Source organism: Pelophylax lessonae (genome assembly GCF_965119305.1).
Source record: "Pelophylax lessonae genome assembly, chromosome: 2".
NCBI classification, from domain to species: domain Eukaryota; kingdom Metazoa; phylum Chordata; class Amphibia; order Anura; family Ranidae; genus Pelophylax; species Pelophylax lessonae.
Genome location: NC_138769.1, coordinates 667,240,321 through 667,263,898, shown reverse-complemented (window position 1 = coordinate 667,263,898; position 23,578 = coordinate 667,240,321). Strand labels below are relative to the sequence as shown.

The 23,578-nt window shown below is 41.1% G+C and overlaps 1 protein-coding gene across 9 annotated transcripts in view; it reads left to right on the top strand.

Moving 5' to 3' along the window:
• GRIA4 (glutamate ionotropic receptor AMPA type subunit 4) overlaps positions 1-23,578 on the top strand; it is a 526,033-nt gene that overhangs the window by 176,507 nt on the left and 325,948 nt on the right. For all 9 annotated transcript variants that reach the window (XR_014224898.1, XM_082244804.1, XM_082244803.1 and 6 more), the window contains exon 3: positions 6,710-6,949. Coding sequence is in view for 8 of the 9 variants with exons in the window: in XM_082244804.1 (XP_082100930.1) it covers positions 6,710-6,949 (240 nt within the window). In the remaining variant the exon portion in view is untranslated. The remainder of the gene's footprint in view (positions 1-6,709; positions 6,950-23,578) is intronic.

Below are 23,578 nucleotides of genomic sequence, written 5' to 3'. Positions count from 1 at the left end.
GCAAAATAAAACATTTATCATATTTTAGGGCAATTTGGTGATATTGTCTTGAAAAGATGATTTGATTTTTTATCCATAGACAGAAAGCATAACCAAACTAAAGAAAAATAAGTACTTTTTCCTACTTTGATCTGTGTTATATTGCATATGATACATTGCTAAGGCTTAAACTGCATAGGATACTTTCCGCCACTCATTTAAAAATCTTCCATGGTTGACTGTGATTGATCTTCTTCATTCACTTCTCTAGTGAACCTCTAAAACTTTGCATGCAACCACAAATGCCCTCAAGTGCAACTGTGTATGATTATGTGTAATTAATTGCGGATGATTGCAGCTACCTTGATCATCTAGCGATCACTAAAAGTGAATGACTGTGATTAATCATGATAATCCACAATCAGTTACAGGCAGTTTTTAATCACACAGCAAAAGTGGATGGAAATAACTATTCAAGTTAAAGATAGAAGTGTTGATAGCCATACTTGTTCTAGGTCAGTGACTTGAAGTATGGCAGGTGAGAATGGCGGTCAGGCAATTAGGATTTTCAGATGTTGAGTGTTGAGTTCATAAACAGTCTTTTTTTTTTTTTTTACTTATCCTTTATTAATTTTTCCCATTACAATAAAAAAACGTATAACAACACATATAGCTATATTCCAACAATCATATACAAAAATCCCTATTGTCCTTTCCTTCTCTCTCCCCCCCTCCCCTCCTTCCCCTTCCCATATTTTGCCATTTTATATCTTCCTTTCATCTATCTTTCTTCTTCATTCGTCCCTTTTCGTTTACTCCAAATCTACCCATTTTTCCCTTATAATGGTAAATTTCTCTATTTGTTCTTCTCCACTACTGCTCAAGTATTCCATTTTATATATATGTTCTATTCTTTTAAATCAATATCTTATGGTAGGACCAGGGCCATCTTACCGAATGGGCCCACTTGCCCGGGGGCCCCACCTGTCCAGCGACCCAGCCCCGGCCATGCAATAGTCCCGATTCCCGTGTGCATCCCGCTGTCAAACTTAGTAGGTGGCAAACGCCTGTCTTCCCTGCACTGCTGTCAGGCCATTTGGGCCATGGAGGGGGAGCCCACAGCTGCAGGAATGCCTTTCCACCTCCACGGGAACAGGCACACCAGCTTGGAAGCTGTCATTAGCCTGGAACTGCTGTACCAATAAATATTGCCTTATCGATAATTTGCATTTTTATTCTCGTGGGTGATTGTTTAGGCAGGGCCCCAGTGCACTGCATTGCCCGGGGGCCCTTTAATGCTCTTAAGATGGCACTGTGTAGGACTTTCAGGGTCTAACCACTTTTTTGGTATTGCCCCCTTTGCTGAGAAGTCGCTCGGCTGTCATTACAAGGAGCGGGAGGGGACGTCCCCCCCCCCTCCCGCTGCCTTCTGCGGCTCACCCAGGTCTCCCGTTCCACCGGGAGACCCAGGCATCCTACCTGCACGGCCGCCGAAGACCCGATCAAAGCTGCATTTGGCTCTGAACAGGTCTCCATGTAAAAATGCGGAAGTGATGTCATTTAAAAAAATTACAGCATTCAAAACAGCCAAACTTGGCGTGTTGAATGCTTTTAAGTGCAGAGGAGGGGTTTGGGGTCTTTTAGACCCCCAGATCCCTCCACAACAGTAACTGTGAAGGAAAAAGAAAAAAAAATGTTTAAATGTACGAAAATATCGGCCCATATTGGCCGATACCGATATGCAATGTTCAAAATATCGGTATCGGCAATGAAAAAAAACGACAACGGTCGATCACTAGCATATAGCTTTGTATCTACATTTAACAATGCTATTGGTCTATAGCTAGCACACAAAGTGGCATCCTTTCCCTCTTTAGGTATCACTGTAATGTGATCCTCCAGTGATTCCTTCCTCATCTCCTTCCCTTCTCCTAATCCATTCATATATGGACATAATTTTGATACCAATTGGTCTCTAAATTTTTTATAATATCGGGTGGTGAACCCATCAGGTCCTGGACTCTTTCCTGTTGCTGTTTTGTTAAAGCTGTTTTGATCTCTTCTTGCGTTATCCTTTCTTCTAGTACTTGTAGTTTTTCTACTGATATTTTTAGGAGGTTTGCTTCTTTAATATATTCTTGTATTATCTGCATTCTTTTTTTTTTTACAGGAAACTATAGTAGTCCTGAAATACTTTGATGTAGTATACACAATCACCCTCTTGTTGTTTTTCATTTTCCTTATAAAATGTATTGATTTTTTTGTTTTTTAACATTTTTGCTAAGTATTTCCCGGGTTTATTTCCCCATTGGTATCTTTATTTGGCCACTCTATGGAATACCTGTCTTGCTTCCTGTTCCATTAACTCTTTTAACTCTTTTCTTTTTAATATTAGGGTATGCTGTTTTTTTGTATATTTGTTCTAGCTTATATATTTCTGTTATTAATGCTTTCCTACTACTTATCTTTTCCCTCTTCTTTTTAGCTCCAATTGAAATCAAAATACCTCTAATATAAGCTTTGTGTGCTTCCCATATCCTGGTCTCTGAAATCCCTGGGGTTTTATTTAACAGAAAGTTTTGTTGTAGCTCTTTTTTTGTTCTACCTTTCACCTCTTTATCTTGTATAAACTCCTCGTTTAACCTTCAGGTACCTGTCCTATTTTGATATTTCGATATTTTCATCTTCATTATTACCGGGGCATGATCCGATATAGATATATATATTTCTATAGATGTTTTAACTATCGAGTCCAGCCATCTGTGATCTACCATTATGTAATCTAATCTAGAGTACGTCCCATGTACTGAGGAGTAAAACGTATAATCTTTTGCCCCTGGATGTTGTATTATCCATACATCTATCTTCTGAGATTGATATAATTTTTTCTTCACCAACCTGAGTCGGTGGTCTCCCTTCCCCAGTGCATGTGACGTACTGTCTACCTCTGGAGCCATACAAAAATTAAATTCCCCTGCTATGATCAGATTACCTTTTTTAAAATCCGCTAGCTTTTCCAATACCTCCCTCAGATACTTTGTTGGGTTTTTATTCGGGCAATATATATTTGCCAGGGTACATTTCACATCCTGCACTCTTCCCCTCAGAAACATTTATCGCCCTTCTGGATCGACTATCCTTTCTTCTAAGAGAAACTTTACATCTTTTGCAAACCCTATCGCAACTTTTGCCCTTTTTGTTGTGGTGTCTTCCATAGTACCTTATTGGGTGATATTTGGAATACAATCTAACATTTACATAATGTGAGATATATGTCTCTTGTAAAAAGACTATATTTACAGAGTATTGTTTAATTTCTTTTAGTACCTTATGTCGCTTTACTGGAGTGTTTAGTCTTTGGACATTAAATGTCATAAAATATAATGTTTTCATATTTCCTTTCCCTGTCCTTTCTTACCCTCCTCTCCCTGGCTCCCACCATCTCCTCTCACCTCCTGGGGAGCCCAGATGTTGGGTTGCCTCCTTAAGATTAGGGAGAAGAGAGTCAGTCAGCAGAGACAAGGAAAAGATCAGAGACAGGCAGCCTACAACCTTTTTGGCAAAATAAACTTTTTTCCTATGCCCTCCCCCCTCCTCCCCCCACCCCACCCCTCCATATACCTTTCCATATTCCTTCCCCCCTCCCCTCTCCAATACTGATGTTTTGAAGCATTGGATTTTTTGATCTAGCCCTGGTCTAAAGTAGACTGTGTCTTGCTCCAACTTGATCTTCCCTACCTGTCAACTCTTATATACCTAGGGTGATGCTCTTTCTGGTGTGCCCACTGAGTATCCCCTTCCTCTCGAATAGGAAGGTGACACCCAGAACCCGCCAAATGTTCAGGTTTCCCATCCCTATTGCTTACTACCTTACTTTTCTAGCCCTACTTTCCCCTTTTTCCTTTTCATTGTCTCATAAAGTGAGATATTTCCTTTCTATTGTCTCTTTTATTTCGAGCTCTTCCTTGGTACTAGTTACCAATCATCTTCTTCTAACTGTGAATCTTCTTTTCTGTTATACAACCATCCAGGAATATCTATCATGGGAAGTTACATTTTTTTGCAAAAATCCTGTAAATCTTCCGGGAATCTCAATCTTGCTGTGAGTCCTTTCTTCCTGCCTACCGGGCAAGCTGGAAAACCCCAATTATATTGTATGTCTTGCCAGTGCATCTGCTTCAGTAGTGGTTTTAAACTCTTTCTTCCTAATGTTTTAGGCAAAAGGTCCTCAAAAATCTGTAGATTTTTGTCTTCATATTTCAATGGTGGGGTGCCCCTAAGATTTTTCCATATTTGTGCCCTTTCCTCATAATGGCAAAACCTCATTATTATATCTATTGGGGCATCCACTCCTATATTTTATGGGCTTCTAATCCTATGAACTATTTCCATCTTTACTACCTCTGATGTTTATCTGCCTAACAATGTGTTAAATATCTTTTTCATTATTTCTGTTAAATCTTCTCTTTGTGATGCTTCTGGAAGTCCTCTGATTCAAAAGTTTTTCCTTCTGATTCTCTATCTTATAGGCCAAGTCTCTTTGTTCCATTTGTAGTACAGTAAAACCTTGGTTTGAGAGTAACTTGGTTTGAGAGCACTTTGCAAGACAAGCAAATTTTTTAAATAAATTTTGACTTGATATACAAGCGATGTCTTGATATACAAGTAGCGTCATGTATAAAAAAGAAGAGAGGAGCCTCTAAAGTGTAGCAATATGGTTACATTTATTGAAGGTTCAATATTTAGCAACTCACATGGTTTATGATTAAAACAGGCACATCTAAGTATGCAGGCATGTATTGTAAAGCTGTCCACATAGACCATCCTCTGCACAGCCGTCTTCATCATCCCTTCCCCGCTGCACTCCACGAGTGATCACTCTACTGCAGGCTATTCTTCCCGGTCACGATTGCAGACTGACAGTGGTGAGAGCCGATGGTTCAGAAGATGGTCTATGTGGACAGCTTTACCCCGGATGCCTGCATACTTAGGTGTGCCTATTTTAATCATCAACCATGTGAGTTGCTAAATGTTGAACCTTCATTAAATTTATCATATTGCTACACTTAGAGGTGCCTCTCATCTCTCTTATATTCTGTAGCTCTGCTAGATTTTGCTTCTAATCCCCTTGGGAAGGTTGCATATTGTGGATGGACATTTTATGATTACACAACCTATCACATTGCTATAATCTTTGCATATAGACTATAAACTGAAGGACTTGTGGAACAAATCATCTGAGTTTCCATTATTTCTTATGGGGAAATTCGCTTTGATATAAGAGTGCTTTGGATTACAACCATGTTTCCAGAACGAATTATGCTTACAATCCAAGGTTTTACTGTACTTTTATTTCTTCTCTCAATTCCTTTATCTCACCGGTATGAAGTTCTATTATTTTTCGGTCTCTTCCACTCGTGTCAATATCTGGCTTAAATCTCTATAAAGTGTTGCTATATCTGTTTTCAGAGATATTTCAAATTTTACAAACATATCTGCCATTTCTCCTTTTGTAGGCAACTGAGTTTTTAGATTTGTTCATCTATGAGTTCTTCTGTGTCACTCTCATTCTCTATTTCTACTCCTGACTGGTTAGGTGTACTCTTTTCCACTGCAGTCCTGTTTTGTTTGTTTTTATTAGTTTCTACTGCCTGTTTTCCCGTACTCCCTATTGTTTTACAGAAGTTGTTTTCTCATTATATCCATCTTGAGTCATACATTTTTATATTGTTACGGGACTAGCACTTATTTTGGGTGACTTTGCCGCCCCACTGCCTTTAAACGGTTTCCCTCTCATCGTCTGGTCCACCTGTCAATTTCTTTATGCGTATGAATGGGGGTATCAGTTAGATGTCTTCCCTTCAAGAACAAAATCTGCAGTATATGCAGTGTATATATAGTTCGCATTGATTGTTCAGAGGAGAACAGAAGCTGAAGGTGACTCACCGCTCCAAATAGAATGGATTATGCTGCCCTCCTCCCTCTTCTCCCCATCCTTCTGCAGCCGCCGCTCCGCCCTCTCCCCCGGTTAGTGATCTCTCTCCCTTCACCATTCACTGGGATGTACCTTTTAGGCCCCCTGGCCGCTCCAACTCATATACCCGCCGGAGCCTCCAAATCCGGTCGAGCGAGGCCGAAATGTGGTCGGGTCCTGCATCCTCCCACACTCATTCAAGCCAGGTGTCTCCCAACCCGCCCTCTCGCTCAGCCTTATGAGCACCAACGTCTCCTCACTGGTGTCCCCTCTGTCCACAGCTGCCCAAAGACCTCCGCCTTGGCTCTCAGCTCCACCACGTCCACCCCGCCCCAAGCAACCAGGCGACCCGGAAGCAGCTCCAGCAAGGCAGGTACTCTCTCCCAAGTCGCTTTAGCCATCAGAGGGGTATTAGGCCTGGGGAATTTCAGGCAGTCTCCTCATCTACACATACGGGATGGGACCTCCTGCTACCAACTCTGTCTCCATGTTTGTCTTATGGGAGGTTTCTTTTAACAATTGAGTGACTGTTCTGAGAAATCTCTGTAAACTTGTGCATGGGTCCTTAATACCCTACTATGCCAAAAAGAGTAGGAAAACTGCCAGCTTTATGGGCTGAGAAGTTGCACGATTGCACCCATGGCAGTTCCATATGTGTTTGCAATGTATTACCACATCTAATCTTTGTAAGTAAATGCAGAATTTAGTTGATGTAATCTATTGCATTTTAAGCCTTTTTTATATCTCTCTTTGCAGTTTGCTCGCAGTATTCAAGAGGAGTGTTTGCCATCTTTGGGCTGTATGACAAGAGATCGGTACACACCCTGACCTCATTCTGCAGTGCTTTGCACATCTCCCTCATCACACCCAGTTTCCCAACAGAGGGTGAAAGTCAGTTTGTGTTGCAGCTGAGACCATCGTTACGGGGAGCACTGCTAAGTCTACTAGATCACTATGGTTGGAACCATTATGTATTCCTCTATGACACAGACAGGGGTAAGTAGTTAAACCATTTTCTTGTTTCTTTAACTTTGTTTTGGACATGTGGTCTGGGAATTGTCATTATTTAGTCAGTGTTTTTCTTCTCTTTTTAAAAAAAAAAACGTCAGCATGGGTAGTTTTTATTTTGTGACCTGTTTTTAGAGGTTTATGGACATAAAAAAAGTTCAAATAAAACATACCTTTAAGTGGAATGGAATGGTGCAGTGTTTGGGCTCCAGTTAAGTTTTTGAATGCCTCTAGATACCTGGCTGGGAGATCTTGTGAAATGATTGACTGTGTGCTATTGGGAAAGAACTGAATCCTGCTCCACTTCAGTCTAAATTGAAAATTACATTGTGGTGTTCTTCTCAAAATAGAAGTAAATTTTGAATAGAGTTTTTAATACTATAGACCAGGGGTCTTTAAACTTTCTAAGCAAGGGGCTAGTGTATGCTCCGTTAGACTTTAAGGGGTTTAAACTGTGGCCATTGGGAATAGAAAATGCCCAGGCATCAGTGGGAGTAATCAATGCCTCAGGCTTGCTGGCCGGGAGGGGATGGTAAAAAAATAGTGTATTATTATTGGTGTCAGTGGAAGGAATTATGCCCCACTGTTGGTGTCAGTAGAAGGAATGGTGCCTCATCCTTGGTGTCAGTGGGAGGAATAGTGCCTCATATCAGTAGAAGGAATAGCTCCCCAAGGGCTGGATAAGGGCAAGCAAAGAACCACATCCAGCCCACGGGCCACAGTTTGGAGACCACTGCTATAGAAAAATCTATCCAGCACCTGAATCTGAACACCACTGATGGGAAAGGCATGCCTACTGGTGATACCATATTATGGCTCCTAAAAAAGAAAATGTCAGCATCCCATAATGAGCCTCAGTTGTTTATAAGGCCTCATTCACACAGATCTATACACCATTGTGAAGGGCTGTCTTCCTACAAAGAAAAAAATGCCAAAACTGTGTTACCCCACCATATTAGAGGAACACGCTTCTCGCACTTTTTCTTTGTCACCTATTTTGTGGAGACCTCAATAAACAACTGTCTGTATTACATTGGAGAAGTTTTCCTTCAATTTCTTTATCAGAAAAGTGTAAGGAAATGAGAGGATATCTCTTTAAAGTAAAATAAGCCAATTCAACATTTTGGAGTCCCAGTGACATTACTGATAATTAGATGGAGTAAATGTCTGCTGCAGGGACAAAGACAGCAATACAAATCTGTCTGGTTCTAACCCTTCCACAGAATTCCAACTGAAAAAAAAAAAGGCTTTAGATAACCCGAAAGCATTTGATTTTACCAAAAAACTAAAAAAGAAAAATGAAATTGTCTTGGAGACCAGTACCGTATATATATATATATATATTTATTGATGTTCAGTTTAAATGATGCACAAATTCAAGCTCATCTAATATGCAAATGGCTTTAATGAAATAAATCTTATCAAGGAGCCCTTTTATATCTTTTACAACAATTTCTAGCTGTTCGGTTTATAGTATAGAACAGCCTTTCTCAACCTTTTTAACAAGGAGGAACCCTTGAAATAACTTTAGTCTCAGGGAACCCCTATTAATATTTATTATATTTACAGCTCAAGGTACATAAGTGTGATGATCAATGGGAGGAATGCTTCTTATACTTATGGTCATTGGGAAAATTCCCTCTTACAGATAGCTAAAAAGATCATTGATGTCAGCAGTTATTTATCTGAGAGGCAGATATTGCTCTTTGATCAAGGAGCCCTTAGCAACCTCTGGAGGAAGCTTAGGATTCCATGGAACCCTGGTTAAAAAAGGCTATTATAGAGGTATAGTTCTTAGTTTTTTGTTAATTATTGTTTATTATTATGATTATTATTATTATTGCTATATAGGATATATATTGCACCAACATCTTGCGCATTGCTTTACAATATACAGGGGGACAGTACAGTTACAATTCAAGACAAAAGGGTTAGGATGGCCTTTTTAGTGAGGACTTGCAGTCTGAGTGCAGTGCCCCACGTTGTGATAACACACACAAGAATGTGCACATTCCCACAATGTGAAAGCCTGAATGGGGCCTAAAATTTTATAGCAGGTACATACAGTATGTAGCGCACCCCTAAATAGCTACTGCTGAATTTTGGTCCTATGTCCCCCTTAGAGCAAACACAGCCAGGCAAAGAGCATTTCCTGCATTCTTTTATTGCCTTCAAAGAACAGTCTAGGGTTTTTTTTATTGAGAAAGATACACTGGGAGAGAGAGAAGCTGCATGGGATACCCAAGAAAACTGTAGAACTGAATAACTTGAGGACTCCTTGACATTCTGGCTGCACAGCACAAAATTGAAAGTCCCACAGGATCTTTATGCTGATGGTGAATAGTACTCCTTCTAGTGTAAAAAGTACACACAGTCACTACTCCCCAGCAATGGGGTTGCTTACTCACTTAACCACAGGATCATCGGTTGCCTCCTGGCAATATCCACCAGGCCTCTTCCTAGTGAGGGAGATGTAGACTCACACCAGCTTAGGACAGCTGATTTTTTTCCCCACCAACTTCTGCCTGGCTCACTTCAGTGAGCTTTTCCAGACTCAACTTGATCCCTGGACTTAAGCTTGCGAATAGCTTCCCCCCACCCCCAGCTTATCCTAGCTGGGATCTCTGTATCTTCCAAATTGATTCTTCTAGAAATCTGCTCAGGGGTCTCTATTAGGAGTGGACCCAGGAACTTTGCTGCTTCTGCTGCTTAGGCCTCAGGCTATTTATGAGCCCTCTCACCACCTTCTAAGAACAGCACTCCAGGGATTGGCTGAAGTCCCATAATTATTCAGGATGCATGCCCTGCTTTTCCTCCCACTATGGTTCTCAAATCCTCTAGAAGACAGGGAAAAGCAACAGAGCAGCAGACTGTAAAACACCAATCAGCCATAATTATTCAACCCCTTGCTCCTCTAATTACAATGGAGCTAACTAAATGTACCTAGCAGCATACTATACACTAGGAGGGTGCTACACATAGTACAATTTTGCTTAGGCCTATATAGCAAACCAGAAAGAAGGAAAAGCAGCGCTATCCAAAGGTTAGTATAATAGATGCTATAAGGACAGCCCATGGGAAAAAGTCATGTTTATTGAAGAGAACATGTATGAAGTAAAAATTATGTATATATAAATCAATAAAAATCATTCCAAACAGGTATCCATCCTAGCTGTGTCCGCTGATGGCGAGAGGTGATGACCTGCAGAGCCACTGGGTGAGGGATACAGCAAACCAAGAGGGAGAACTGTGTAGGAAAGATGGGCTGATGGATTTGGTTCCAATAGTGGGACAATCCCTCCAAATAAGTGACAATTAGGAGTTATAGAACAAGCTTTCTAGAAGTCCAAGTTGAAAAAAAAACTGAAAAAGGGTCTGTGAAGGAAAGAGATACAATAAGGCATTCTGTACATAATGTAATATATAAATACAGCTGGCAAATAAAACAGACTTATGCTTGGTCCCCTTGACCCAGGTATAGGAGTCGTTGTTCTATTTGCACCCTCTGTTGTTACACAGCAGGATGTGACTCTTGCTCCTACACATCATTACAACTACAATACAACAAATGAACCCAGAGGAGGCTGCAAAACTATATTTGCAGCTTAGATTGTGTGTGTTTCCTTCAGGCCTGCCGTGTTCATGAGAAGAACCCGCAGGCTACAAAGCTGCCAGTCTCTCCAAGCCATGAAGCTGGATACATTTGAAGCATATGACTTTGAAATCAATAAATATAGGGACACTCTTCTACCAGAGTGCTGTAATTCACTGAGCTAACGTTTACAGGAATATTGTCTCTATAAACAGACAGGATTACTGGATGAAAATTGGAAGACAGACTTCAGATAGAATGTTGTGTTCTGTACCAGGTTGTCATAACCCGTGGGAAATATCCCGGTAATAATCCCACAAATTGCTCCGTTATAATATGATCCCTTTGATTTTGTAGAATCTATGTTCTGATTATGTTTAAGGCTTGCAGGGGCCTCTGGAGACGTGTGATTTATATGTCAATAACACAACTAGCAAAGACATCTCATTTATTGGTATTATATAGTTTATTGCCAACTTAAAATGGTTAATTCAGGCTTGGGGTTGTCAGCTGCTTTTGTTTTATAATCTGAATAGAAAATGAAAAAGTAAAGGTGACTCTTGATAAAACAGCTACAGTTGAAATGCTCATTGTTGGGGGCTTTTTATCAGCCAAAAAACATTAAAAGAATATTAGTATATTGTTGTAATCTGTCACTCGCCCCAACACCTTAAAGGGTTATACTAAGGCCATATACGGTTTGAATCTGGTCCTGTTCAGCAGCAAGATTAGAACTGTGTATGGGCAGGCTAAATGTACCCAAGTTGATCGATCGATCAACTTGGGAACAACCGGCATGCCCGATTTACATGCGATTATTGCTAGCGGCTCTTATGGCGGCACTAATCCCTGTGTTCTCCCGGCGGGGACAACTTCCCCTGCTAGGAGAACACAATGGCTCCACGGGAAGGATTCCCTTGTCAACACTGTCTGTGTTCATGGAGAAATCAAGTGTTTACAGGAACCCATGTTTGCAGCAAAGAAATTCGCACTGTCTTCACCTAACATGTGTGCAGTGGAAACCAACTATAAAGTACTTAGTCAATGGTACCTTGTTGCATTGAGGATAGCTAAGTTTACACCCGATTATTCAGCCCTCTGCTTTCCTGGCTGTTAGGAACTGGGTACATATATGCACGTATGGTGGACCTGTCCAGTGGCTCAAGATTTCTGTAGGGCAATTTTTACTCTTCAAAAAAAAAAGGAGGAAAATTATCTGCGCTTAGAACATACTAAGCAAACATAGAAAGGCAGCCAACCAAACAGGTAAGATTACACACCAAACTTAAATACATAGAACACGATAGCACCAATACTTGATCAAAGTCAGTAAAAAGCCCGTATTGAAGTTCAAAGGAAAGTTCATCCACCACCAGTGAGTGAAATAGAGTGTGCTTCATTAATCACCACGTGGATAATCCAAACTGCTTAACAGATAAAATTGACTCTCAAATTATAGAGCAATCATACATGGCAGATATAGCATGTATCCTTCAGTGGCGACACCAGGAATTATGTAAGGGCGACTTTCAATAGTTTTAGAGAGAAAGCACCCCAGGATAAAAGAGACTATAATGGTGTAGTACGTTCCAATAAAATTACGTTTATTAAGGATTGCACTTACATATAGGCTTCTAATATGTTAGAATCACATATATCCCTGGAACCCTCAACGGCCCTCCTCAATCTGAAGCCAGATGTCTTGACGTGTAAACAATTTAAACTTGTGATTCAGCTTCTCACAGCTGCCAAGCAAACCATAGCAAAGTCTTGGAAATCCTCGTCTTTGACTGTAGCCTAAAGGAAACATAGAGTTAACTGCACACTCATACGCACAAAAATGGAAAGCTATTGACAAGGATCAGATCCCCAAGTACGACAAAATCTGGCAGCCCTGGATTAAACACAGCTTGCCACCAGACTTTGAAGAGTTGGTCCTTATGCCATTGTAGCTAACTATTGTGTCTACTATTTCTGTACCCACATCAGTGGTCGGGTCATACCTGGAAATTTTCCATTCTCCCCCCCTTCCTCTTCCTTCTATCTTCTCTTCCTTACCCATTTCTTAAAGCCCCTAATCTTGGCTTTGCTTTCGTCTATTTTATTTCATGTTGACGGATTTCCTGTCATAGACGGTCAATTCTTAAAAACCAAGCTCTTACACTTCTAAGGTAGTCCAAGGCCCTAGCTCAGTTTCCAAGCCTCCACTGGTTCCTCTATCATAAAGCGCTTTGTTCCCAATATGAGGGTACCTGCCTCAATCCTAATTCGCCCCTTTGTTTACTACCGGTCATACCACCAGACTATAATGGCGCTTTTCCACTGCATGGAACCGAACGGTACGGCTCTCAAAAACAGTACCTACTCGATTGTGGTTCCAACAGGTACCATACCCGGTACCATATCCCACAATCCTTTGCATGCAGCCACTACTAGCCACGGATTGGTCAGAGAATCCCACCCACTTAACTTTAGTACTACTTTAGTGGAAAAGCAAACCATACCGTACCGTACCGAACCGTTCCAACACCGTACCATGAGGTACCAGCAGTGGAAAAGCAAACCGGGCGAAGCAGGGCCGCGTAGAGCCGAGCCGGTACTTGCAGTGGAAAAGTGCCATTAGTGACGCATAGTTTAGATTTATGTGCTTCTACAGTTTGCACCCTTAAATGGTATCTTGCCCCATTCCAATCAGATGGGATGTACTATGTGATTTGTGTACTACTAATTGTTTAAATGGACGTGATCCTCAATCACATGTTTATTGTAATGTTGTTATACCTGCACAGAACTACCATGTGTATTTTTTTTCTCTTTGTATGCCTTATAACCTGTTTATTCATTTTCTCAATAGAAAATTTTGAATGAAATTTGCTCTTTCTATGGCTGGTCTTGGTGGAGCGATGATTTGGCTCTGATAATTCCACATCAAATAGAGTGCAGGCATGTATGATAATCCAATACAGTTTGACCGATCCTAGGTAAACGCCACACACCACACAGCTCCACAGAAAGTGGCTTCAGCCCGACACTTCCCAATAGGCCATGCCCCCTGATGCGTTTTACCCCAGGGCTTGGTCATAGAGGAGTCCGGGCCGAGGCTGCTTTCTATCTCTCAAGCACTTTCAGCTGTCTGGCGTGTGGTGTTCACCTAGGGACTGTCACCCTTAAAGTGTTAGTTCACCTTTTCAGGAAAAATGAATAGGTAAACTAACACCTGACAGCCCCCCCCCCCCTTCTCAGTTCTCACTGTACTTACCTGTGTGGGTGAAGAGCTGTCGATGCCAATGCAGCCCCGCTCTTCTCTCTTTTATTTCTGCAATACTTCCAGGATGGATCAAAGCAATACTCTGTGCCCACACTGATTAATCAGAATTGCTCTGATTCGTCCCAAAAGCCCTGCAGAAAGAAGGGGAAAAAGAACAGAGATTTCCGTTCCTCGGACAGCTGCCCCGCCTGCGTTGGGCACTTTCTATTTACGCTTTCTGAGAATTCTTAAGTCTAGAAGCTTGATTTCAACATTTAGCTGTATTGTAACAAAAATGTAAATTGAAGCACCACACCATTGCTAAGATCCAAATACAAATGTACTCCAGTGGGGGTTCATGCACAGAGGTGTTCAAAATTTCTTTCTGAAAGCGAGTGTTTTACTCCTGGCAGGAAAAAGCAGCTTAAAAAAATGCCTAAAGCCACACATTGCACATGTATATAGTACACCAAGTATTTGAGAATTATACATGGCATTGGCCAGAACATTAATTTATTCTGGCCATTGCAATGAATGAACACTCAAGCGCTAAGCACGTCTTGCATTTAGACACATTAGGACATGCTTATGCATGTCAGCCGTTTTTTTTGTGCCCAAAAGCTCCTCCCCTTAACCTCCCTGGCGGTATGATTCTTTTGGATTTTAGGTGCTTTTATTTTGCATGTAATTCTTGTGAATGAGCAGTCCAAACCAACTGTATACATTTATTATATATATTATATATATATATATATATATGTATATATATATATATATATATAGATATGTATGTATACATATATTATATATATATATATATATATATATATATATATATATATATATATATTATATATATATATATATATATATATATATACGTATATATATATATATATATAATGTATACAGTTGGTTTGGGCTGCTCATTCACAAGAATTACGTGTATATATATATATATATATATATATATATATATATACGTGTGTATATATATATATATATATATATATATATATATATATATGTGTGTGTGTGTGTGTATATATATATATATATATATATATATATATATATATATATATATATATATATATATATATATATATATATATATATATATATAATGTATATGTGTATATACAGTGGGTACGGAAAGTATTCAGACCCCCTTAAATTTTTCACTCTTTGTTATATTGCAGCCATTTGCTAAAATCATTTAAGTTCATTCTTCTTCCTCATGAATGTACACATAGCACCCCATACTGACAGAAAAACACAGAATTGTTGACATTGTTGCAGATTTATTAAAAAAGAAAAACGGAAATATCACATGGTCCTAAGTATTCAGGCCCTTTGCTGTGACACTCATTTAACTCAAGTGCTTTCCATTTCTTCTGATCATCCTTGAGATGGTTCTACACCTTCATTTGAGTCCAGCTGTGTTTGATTATACTGATTGGACTTGATTAGGAAAGCCACACACCTGTCTATATAAGACCTTCCAGATCACAATGCATGTCAGAGCAAATGAGAATCATGAGGTCAAAGGAACTGCCTGAAGAGCTCAGAGACAGAATTGTGGCAAGGCACAGGTCTGGCCAAGGTTACAAAAAGATTTCTGCTGCACTTAAGGTTCCTAAGAGCACAGTGGCCTCCATAATCCTCAAATGGAAGATGTTTGGGACGACCAGAACCCTTCCTAGAGCTGGCCGTCCGGCCAAACTGAGCTATCGGGGGAGAAGAGCCTTGGTGAGAGAGGTAAAGAAGAACCCAAAGATCACTGTGGCTGAGCTCCAGAGATGCAGTCAGGAGATGGGAGAAAGTTGTAGAAAGTCAACCATCACTGCAGCCCTCCACCAGTCGGGGCTTTATGGCAGAGTGGCCCGACGGAAGCCTCTCCGCATTGCCTGACGAAGGAGCACGGATGCTCTGAACGCGTGCAACCCCTATTTTTCTCCTGCCAGGAAGTGATGTCATCAGGGATCAGAAGTCGGCAGCTGGAGCCCTGTTGTGCATGCTCCGCCGCGGCCAGTGACAACTAGCAGCCCCACAGCGGCTCGACTATACCTCTGGAACCTCACCACCTTCTCCTATGACCACTATCCTGGAAGAGGAAGATGGATGACTGCCATTACTGCCCTAGGGACACATTTAACCCTTTGATCGCCCCTGGTGTTAACCCCCTCCCTGTCAGTGTCATTATTACAGTAGCAGTGCATATTTTTAGCATTGATTACTGTAGTAATGTCACTGGTCCTCTAAAAATTGTCAGTTAGATGTCTGATCTGTCCGCCGCAATCTCGCAGTCCCGCTAAAAATCGCTGATCGTCGCAATTACTAGTAAAAAAAAAACAAAATACATAAAAAATACATAAATCTATCCCCTAGCTTCTAGAAGCGATAACGTTTGCGCAAACCAATCAATATACGCGTATTGGAATTTTTTTTACAAAAATATGTGGCAGAATACACATTGGCCTAAATTTTTATTGGATGTGTTTTTTTTTCCAGAAAGTAAAAAGCATTGTCTTTTTTTTTCAGAATTCAGAAAACTTTTTTGTTTATAGTGCAAAAAATAAAAACTGCGAAGGTAATCAAATACCACCAAAAGAAAGCTCTATTTGTGGGAAAAAAAGGACATCAATTGTATTTGGGTACAGCGTCGCACGACCACGCAATTGTTCGTTAAAGTAACGCAGTGCCGCATCGCAAAAAATGGCCTGGTCATTAAGGGGGTAATACCTTCCAGGCCAGAACTGGTTAAAGCTGTGTAAATCTCAGGGCTGGATGGAAAGAAAAACAAAATCTTTTAGGCAGGAAAACACATTTCCTATATGTATTCCATCTGAGTTTTTTCCTGTATGCCTGTTCAGCTTTCAAAAGGTGTGGGGATCGGTTAGAGCTTCTATCTGACACCTGCCAAATAGTAAGTGGGGAGATTTCTCTGTCACTTCCTGCTCTGCTCAATTGACAAGAAGTAAGGAGAAATCTCCCCAATAGGGAAACAAACACCAATAAAGAGTTTAAAAAGTTTTTAACTTTTCCCTGCTTTATCCAAAACTTCAAATAAAAGTTTAACTTTACCCACTTAAGGTCTGTCCTATAGCAGCTTTACTGTTACAGTGTGGCACCCCTGCGCTGGATCACCTTTATATACGTGATCTGCCATTTCTGAGTAGGGGGAAAGGCGCATGCGCGCCGCCGGTGGCTCGTTCCTGCTGTGAATACACACAGTGGGAGCCGATCGGTGGGTACCGCGGGCTCGATGTCCACCAGCACCCATCGATCATCATGCAGGGAGGCAGTACATCGGTCTGCCTATGTTAACAAGGCAGATCGCCGCCGTTCTGACAGAAGGGAAGTGATGGATTGTATATCCCCACGAAGCAGGGAATATATTTCATCTCTTTCCCTAGTAAGAGCACCTCACATAGTGTAGAAAGAAAAACTCTGGCTGGGTACACAGTTAACCCTTTGATTTTCCGGATGTTAACCCCTTCTCAGCCAGTGTCATTAGTACAGTGACAGTGCATATTTTTAGCACTGATCACTGTATTAGTGTCACTGGTTCCCAAGAACGTACCAGTTCGTGTCAGAATGTGTCGGCAGCAATATTGCAGTCCCGCTATAAGTTGCTGATCGCTGCTATTACTAGTAAAAATAAATAAATATATCCCATTGTTTGTAGATACTATAACTTTTGCGCAAACCAATCAGTATAAACTTACTAATTTTTTACCACAAATATGTAGCAGAATACATATTGGTCTAAACCATGGGTGTCCAACCTTTTGGCTTCTCTGGGCCACATTGAGTGTAGAGAAATTTTCTCGGGCCGCATATAAAATATATACTATAGTTAAGGTACATAAGTAATAAAATGCCGCCACCCCCCCCCCGCACTAATTTAACACAACTAGAGGATGATCAAATTAAATGGAATCAGTATACAGAGGTTTACTTGTTCTGAGAAATATTAAATGAACACTCTAACCACCATGACCACTTCAGTGATTTGAAGTGGTCATGGTGGTAGGAGTCAGAAACACTGCACATGCTCGCCTCCCCCCCCCCCCCCCCCACTCCGAGGCAGCCTCTGCCTACCGTTAGTTGGAAGCCGCTGTGGCCGTGCCCCGACCCGACTTCCTTCCTCCCCAGCAAAAAATACAATTGTCAGGGGTCAGTGGGCCGCATTGCCTGCGGTTCTGGGCCGCATGCGGCCCCGGGCCGCAGGTTGGACATGCCTGGTCTAAACAGATGAAATTTGATTCTTTCAAATTTTTTATTGGATAGGTTTTATAGCAGAAAGTAAAAAATATTGTTTTTTTTATTTTTTTCAAAATTATCTTTTTTTTTTTTTTGTTTAAAGTGCAAAAAATAAAAATTGTAGAGGTAATCAAGTGCCAACAAAAGAAAGCTCTATTTGTGGGGAAAAAAAGGATTTACATTTTATTTGGGTACAGTGCCGCACAACCGTGCAATTGTCAGTGAGTGCTTAATTGCAAAAAATGGCCTGGTCAGAAAGGGGGTAAATCACCCGGAGGTCAATTGGTTAACAATCAGAGGAGCCCCTCTGCCAGACACTTTTTGTCCTACAACTACCCCTGGATGAGAAGATGTGTTCTCCAGAGGCCTAGCAGATATTCACCCAACTTTATTTACAATAGTTCCCATGGACAGGTGCAGTCTTTAATGTGAATATGTATTTGACAATACATTCCATGGCACATGTAGCAACACAGCGATGGTACCTTTGTTGTTGTCACCGGGGACCGCCTCACAACATTTCAGTTTTTCAGAAGAAGAGATAAAATCCCTTTAAGGGATCGCAGTCAGTATGTATGAAACGGTTTTTGCATCATAATAAATCTTTATTAGCATCTGACATGACTGACATTATATAAACCAAATAGCATGAAAGGATAATAGAGCTGATTAATGAATATTTTCTTAGAGTCTGCATTCACAGTGCTTAGAACACGGAAAATGGAGGCTCTGCGGTCTCGGCAGCTCCCAGGTCTTTTGGGAACAAATCCGCAGACCGCGACGCACACCTCAGTAATACAATTCAGCACTTCTTTATCTAGAGTGATTTATGTGGAATAGTATTTTTCAAAAGGTTATGTGTCAGCTATACAGCAGATGGTCATATTTTTGTTCATCATTTAACGTTGCTGAGTAGCAGCTGGACAAATGGGCAGCAATGCTTTAAGGCATATAGACACAGAATCATTTATTTCATTATGGTACATAAAAGAAGTATTTTACTAGCACTGATCTGTTCATCTGTGTTTATTAGGCATTTTCTGCTTTCTATTTGGTTAACGTTTATGTATAGGAGATAAATGGTTTCTTAGTTAGTTTAGCAACCTTAAAGGGGAAGTTCACCCTAACACTAAAATCGCTACAGCTACAGGCATCCACGATCTAAGACTAACCTAACTAGCCCTGTAAAGAAGAAATCAGTATATATACCTTTTTTGAAAGCCGCTCCGGTCTGGTCTCCAGCTCTGCAGAGGACACACCCGAAAACGACTGTGAAATGAATGGGAAGTGACGTCACCTCTATAGTTACTATGGGGCTTCTGTTGTTGGTTGTCTCCTCTAAACCCACCTCCACAGAGAAGCCGCTGCTGACAACGGAGCGGCTTCAGAAAATGTATATATACTGATTTCTTCTTTCCAGGGCTAGATAGGTTAGTCTTAGATCAAGGATGCCTGTAGATGTAGCGATTTTAGTGTTAGGGTGGACTTCCCTTTTAAAGCAGAGCTTAAGCTAAATAACAAGAAAAAAAATGAATAGCCAATAAAATATTACAATGACAAGAACAATAAAAAAATGACAAGGGTCGTTCCTGCCAGACCAATCTGTTTGCATTCTATGAGGAAGTGAGTTGCCATCTAGTTAAAGGTAGGCCCGTGGATGTGGTCTATCTGGACTTTGCAAAAGCATTCGATACAGTTCCCCATAAACGCTTAGTCTGCAAACTGTGGTCTGTAGGCATGACCATAAGGTTAGTTCTTGGAAAGAAAACTGGTTACAAGGGCGCGTCCAAAGGGTTATGATAAATAACGTGTACTCAGACTGGTCTGGAGTGGTAAGAGGGGTACCCCAAGGCTCTATCTTGGGACCAATTCTGTTTATTTATTCATAAATGATATAGAGGATGGAAAAAATAGCTTAATCTCAGTTTTCTCTTACGTCCTCTGACAGACGCAGCTCTGGAAGTTTCTTCACTAATGGGTTATGTGCGCCCTCTTCAAGAGTAGCTAGGCAGTGAAAGCTTTCACTAGGCACGCCTTTAGGGGCCGTCCTATCCGCATGACCCCAGACAGACCTGCTCATAGAATCAGTTTCTTGCTGCCTAGCTTAGGAGTAGGACCTAGGTTCCCTGCTGGGACTCCGGTCTCAGTATTTCTTTTCTTTTAAGAGTTGTGCAGGCCGCTGTTTGCTGAAGAGACTGAGTGTTCTCTTTCAGGGGTAAATTTTTATGTTTTGGGGTAAGCTCCTGTTGATGTTGGTTGAGCTTCTGTTGCTCTGTTGCCAACGTTTTTTAGCCTTGTTGAAACGTTAACAGTTGTTGGTTGCGTTCTTCCCACCACTCATGCCTACACTGCTATGGGACGTCCCGTTAGTGAAGAAACTTCCAGAGCTGCGTCTGTCAGAGGACGTAAGAGACAATTTAATTTTTGTAAGAACTTATCATAAAATTCTTTTCTCTGAGTCCTCTGACAGATGCAGCTCCTGCCCCTCTATGTTGGAGTTGGTTGTGTTCTCCTTCACTGCTTTGCTACGAAACTGATTCTATGAGCAGGTGTGTCTGGGGTCATGTGGATAGGACGGCCCCTACAGGCGTGCATAGTGAAAGCTTTCACTGCCTAGCTACTCCTGAAGAGGGTGCATACAGTATAACCCATTAGTGAAGAAACTTCCAGAGCTGCGTCTGTCAGAGGACGTAAGAGAAAATAATTTTACAGTTAGTTCTTACAAATATTACATTTTTTTTAAACGACACAAAAATAAACAGGGCAATAACTTCACATCAGTGTATTAACATTTTTCAGGGAGACCTCAATAAAATGATGGGGTGGGCAACTACATAGCAGATGAGGTTTATTGTGGAGAAATGTAAAGTGATGCACGTGGGGGCTAAAAACATAAACACAATACCAGGGAATTTACTCCAGAGATAACACTATAATCCACTTTATAAAACTCTGGTTAGGCCACATCTAGAGTTTTCTGTCCCGTTCTGGCCACCATTCCTGGAGTCACCAAGACCTGGAGAGAGTCCAGAGAAGGGCAACAAAATTAATAAGGGGACTGGAGGACTTCAATTATGAGGAACGACTACAAGCACTGGGATTGTTCTCTCTGGAGAAGGGACGCTTGAGAGGAGATATGATAGCAATATACAAATATCTCCTTGGTGATCCTAGCATAGGAAGAAAACCTTTTAGTTTCAGGTAAAGTAAGAGACCACACAATGAGATTGGAGGAGCAGTGGTTTAACCTTAAAGAGGAGTTCCAGCCTGGGGAAAAATACTGTAGCTGCTGACTTTTAATATAAGGACACTTACCTGTCTAGGGAGCCCACGATGTTGGCACCCCAAATAGATCTGTCCATCAGCTCCGGCATCTGCAGGCGCCGGCATCTTCACTAAGGGGAACAGGAATTGAAGCCTTGTGGCTTCACAGCCTGTTTTATACTGCGCATGCCGAATCACGCTGCACTTTCTGAATGGTCCGCTGTCTTCTGGGACCTGTGTGTCTCCCAGAAGGCACAATTAGTGGTGTCAGTAGTGTCAGTGGGGAGTATTGATATTTTTAAAAGACTCTTGGATGTGCATCTTAGTGAACACAACAAACAGGGAAATGATTATTGACACTGACACACACACACCTACACAGGTTGAACTGGATGGACTATTGTCTTTAGTCAACCTTACCTACTATATAACTTTGTAACTTTTTTTGCAATATTAGACTTCATTCCAGAGATCTCCCCTGCAGGACTTGTTTGTCCACTGGTCATGTTGGAACAGGAAGAGCCACCCCAAACTGTTCCCACAAAGTTGGGAGCATGAAATTGTCCAAAATGTCTTGGTATGCTGACACCTTAAGAGTTCCCTTTACTGAAACTAAGGGGCCAAGCCAAACCCCTGAAGAACAACCCCACACCATAACCCCCCCTTCAGCAAATGGTTAGGACCAGTGCACAAAGCAAGGTCCATAAAGACATGGATGAGTGAGTTTGGGGTGGAGGAACTTGACTGGCCTACACAGAGTCCTGACCTCAACCCGATAGAACACCTTTGGGATGAATTAGAGTGGAAACTGCGAGCCAAGCCTTCTTGTCCAACATTAGTGCCTGATCTCCTAAATGTGCTACTGGAAGAATGGTCAAAAAGTCCCATAGACACACTCCTAAACCTTGTGGACAGCCTTCACAGAATAGCCGAAGCTGTTATAGCTGCAAAGGGTGATCCAACTCAATATTGAACGCTGCGGAACTAAGACAGGGATGCTATTAAAGTGCATGTGCGTGTTAAGGCAGGCGTCCCCATACTTTTGGTAATTTAGTTTACTTTCATTGCTTGCATTTATAAAAACATTTGGGCCTCTTTCACAGGAATGTTCTGATGAAAAAAGACAGAGGAACCCGATCGGAAACCTCTATTCTCTTCTATGGATCGGCGGGTGTAAACGGAAATGTATCATACACCCGCCTACATCCAATCTGATCCGCTAAATACAGATGGATAGGAATCCATGCCCCTTCTGTGTCCAGTGGATTAGATTGGATGGCAGTCAGGTGTAAACGGATAGGTGGTCTGACCACCCATAGAGGAGATTGGGCTGTGTCCATGTCCACTCTGCAAACACGGACTTGTCAGTAGGGATCAGCAGACAGATCCCCTGCTAAATAAGCAGATCATGGCCAGAGTCCGCCCTGTGGGAAAGGACCCTTAGCCTTGGTTCACACCATTGTGACTTGTCAAGACAAGTCACACCCCATTTGCGGCAATGGGACTGTTCAAATTGCTGTAACTCAAGTCGCAGTGACTTTGAAAAAGGTTCCTGCACTATTTCTTGTGAGATTTCAGTGCAAATTGCTTTGTCATGTGTTAAATTGGGTTGCACAGATATCAGCAAGCTGCACTTAAAAACGCACTGCTATGAAGTCGGGCTGAAGTAGCGTGACTTCAAAACTATACTGGTGTGAACCAGGGCTTAATGATGTATTAATGATTAGGAAACTGAATTAATTTGTTTTATTTATATCTGCCTGAAGTTCAGCTTTATGATGGCCACACACACTTTCGTTTTTTTTTTAAATCTAATCAATGTGTGATTTCATCAAAATGATCGAATCAGCAAAAAGTCAAAAAGTCTATTTATTGATTTAGACTCAATTTAGATCAGTTTCAATCAAACTGAGTCGATAAGACTGGGCAGAATATTATTGATTATTTTGCATCAGTCGGCAGGACTTAGATGCTCTGTTCGGGAATACGATCGTATTTCGATTGATTAGATTATGAGATTACATGTGATTGATAACTTACAATTATAATATATGCTTGTATCCTAAAGTGCTTGTAGACCCTTACAGTAAAGTGACTGGCCTCAGGTGATATGCAGAGATGAAACAAATCCCCCTACATACGTTGTACATGTTTATCTGCAGTCTTTTTTTTCTCTACATACAGTATGTTCAAATCCAGAATTTATAAAGCTTGTCTAAATGTTCACTAAAACAAGGGGGCGGAG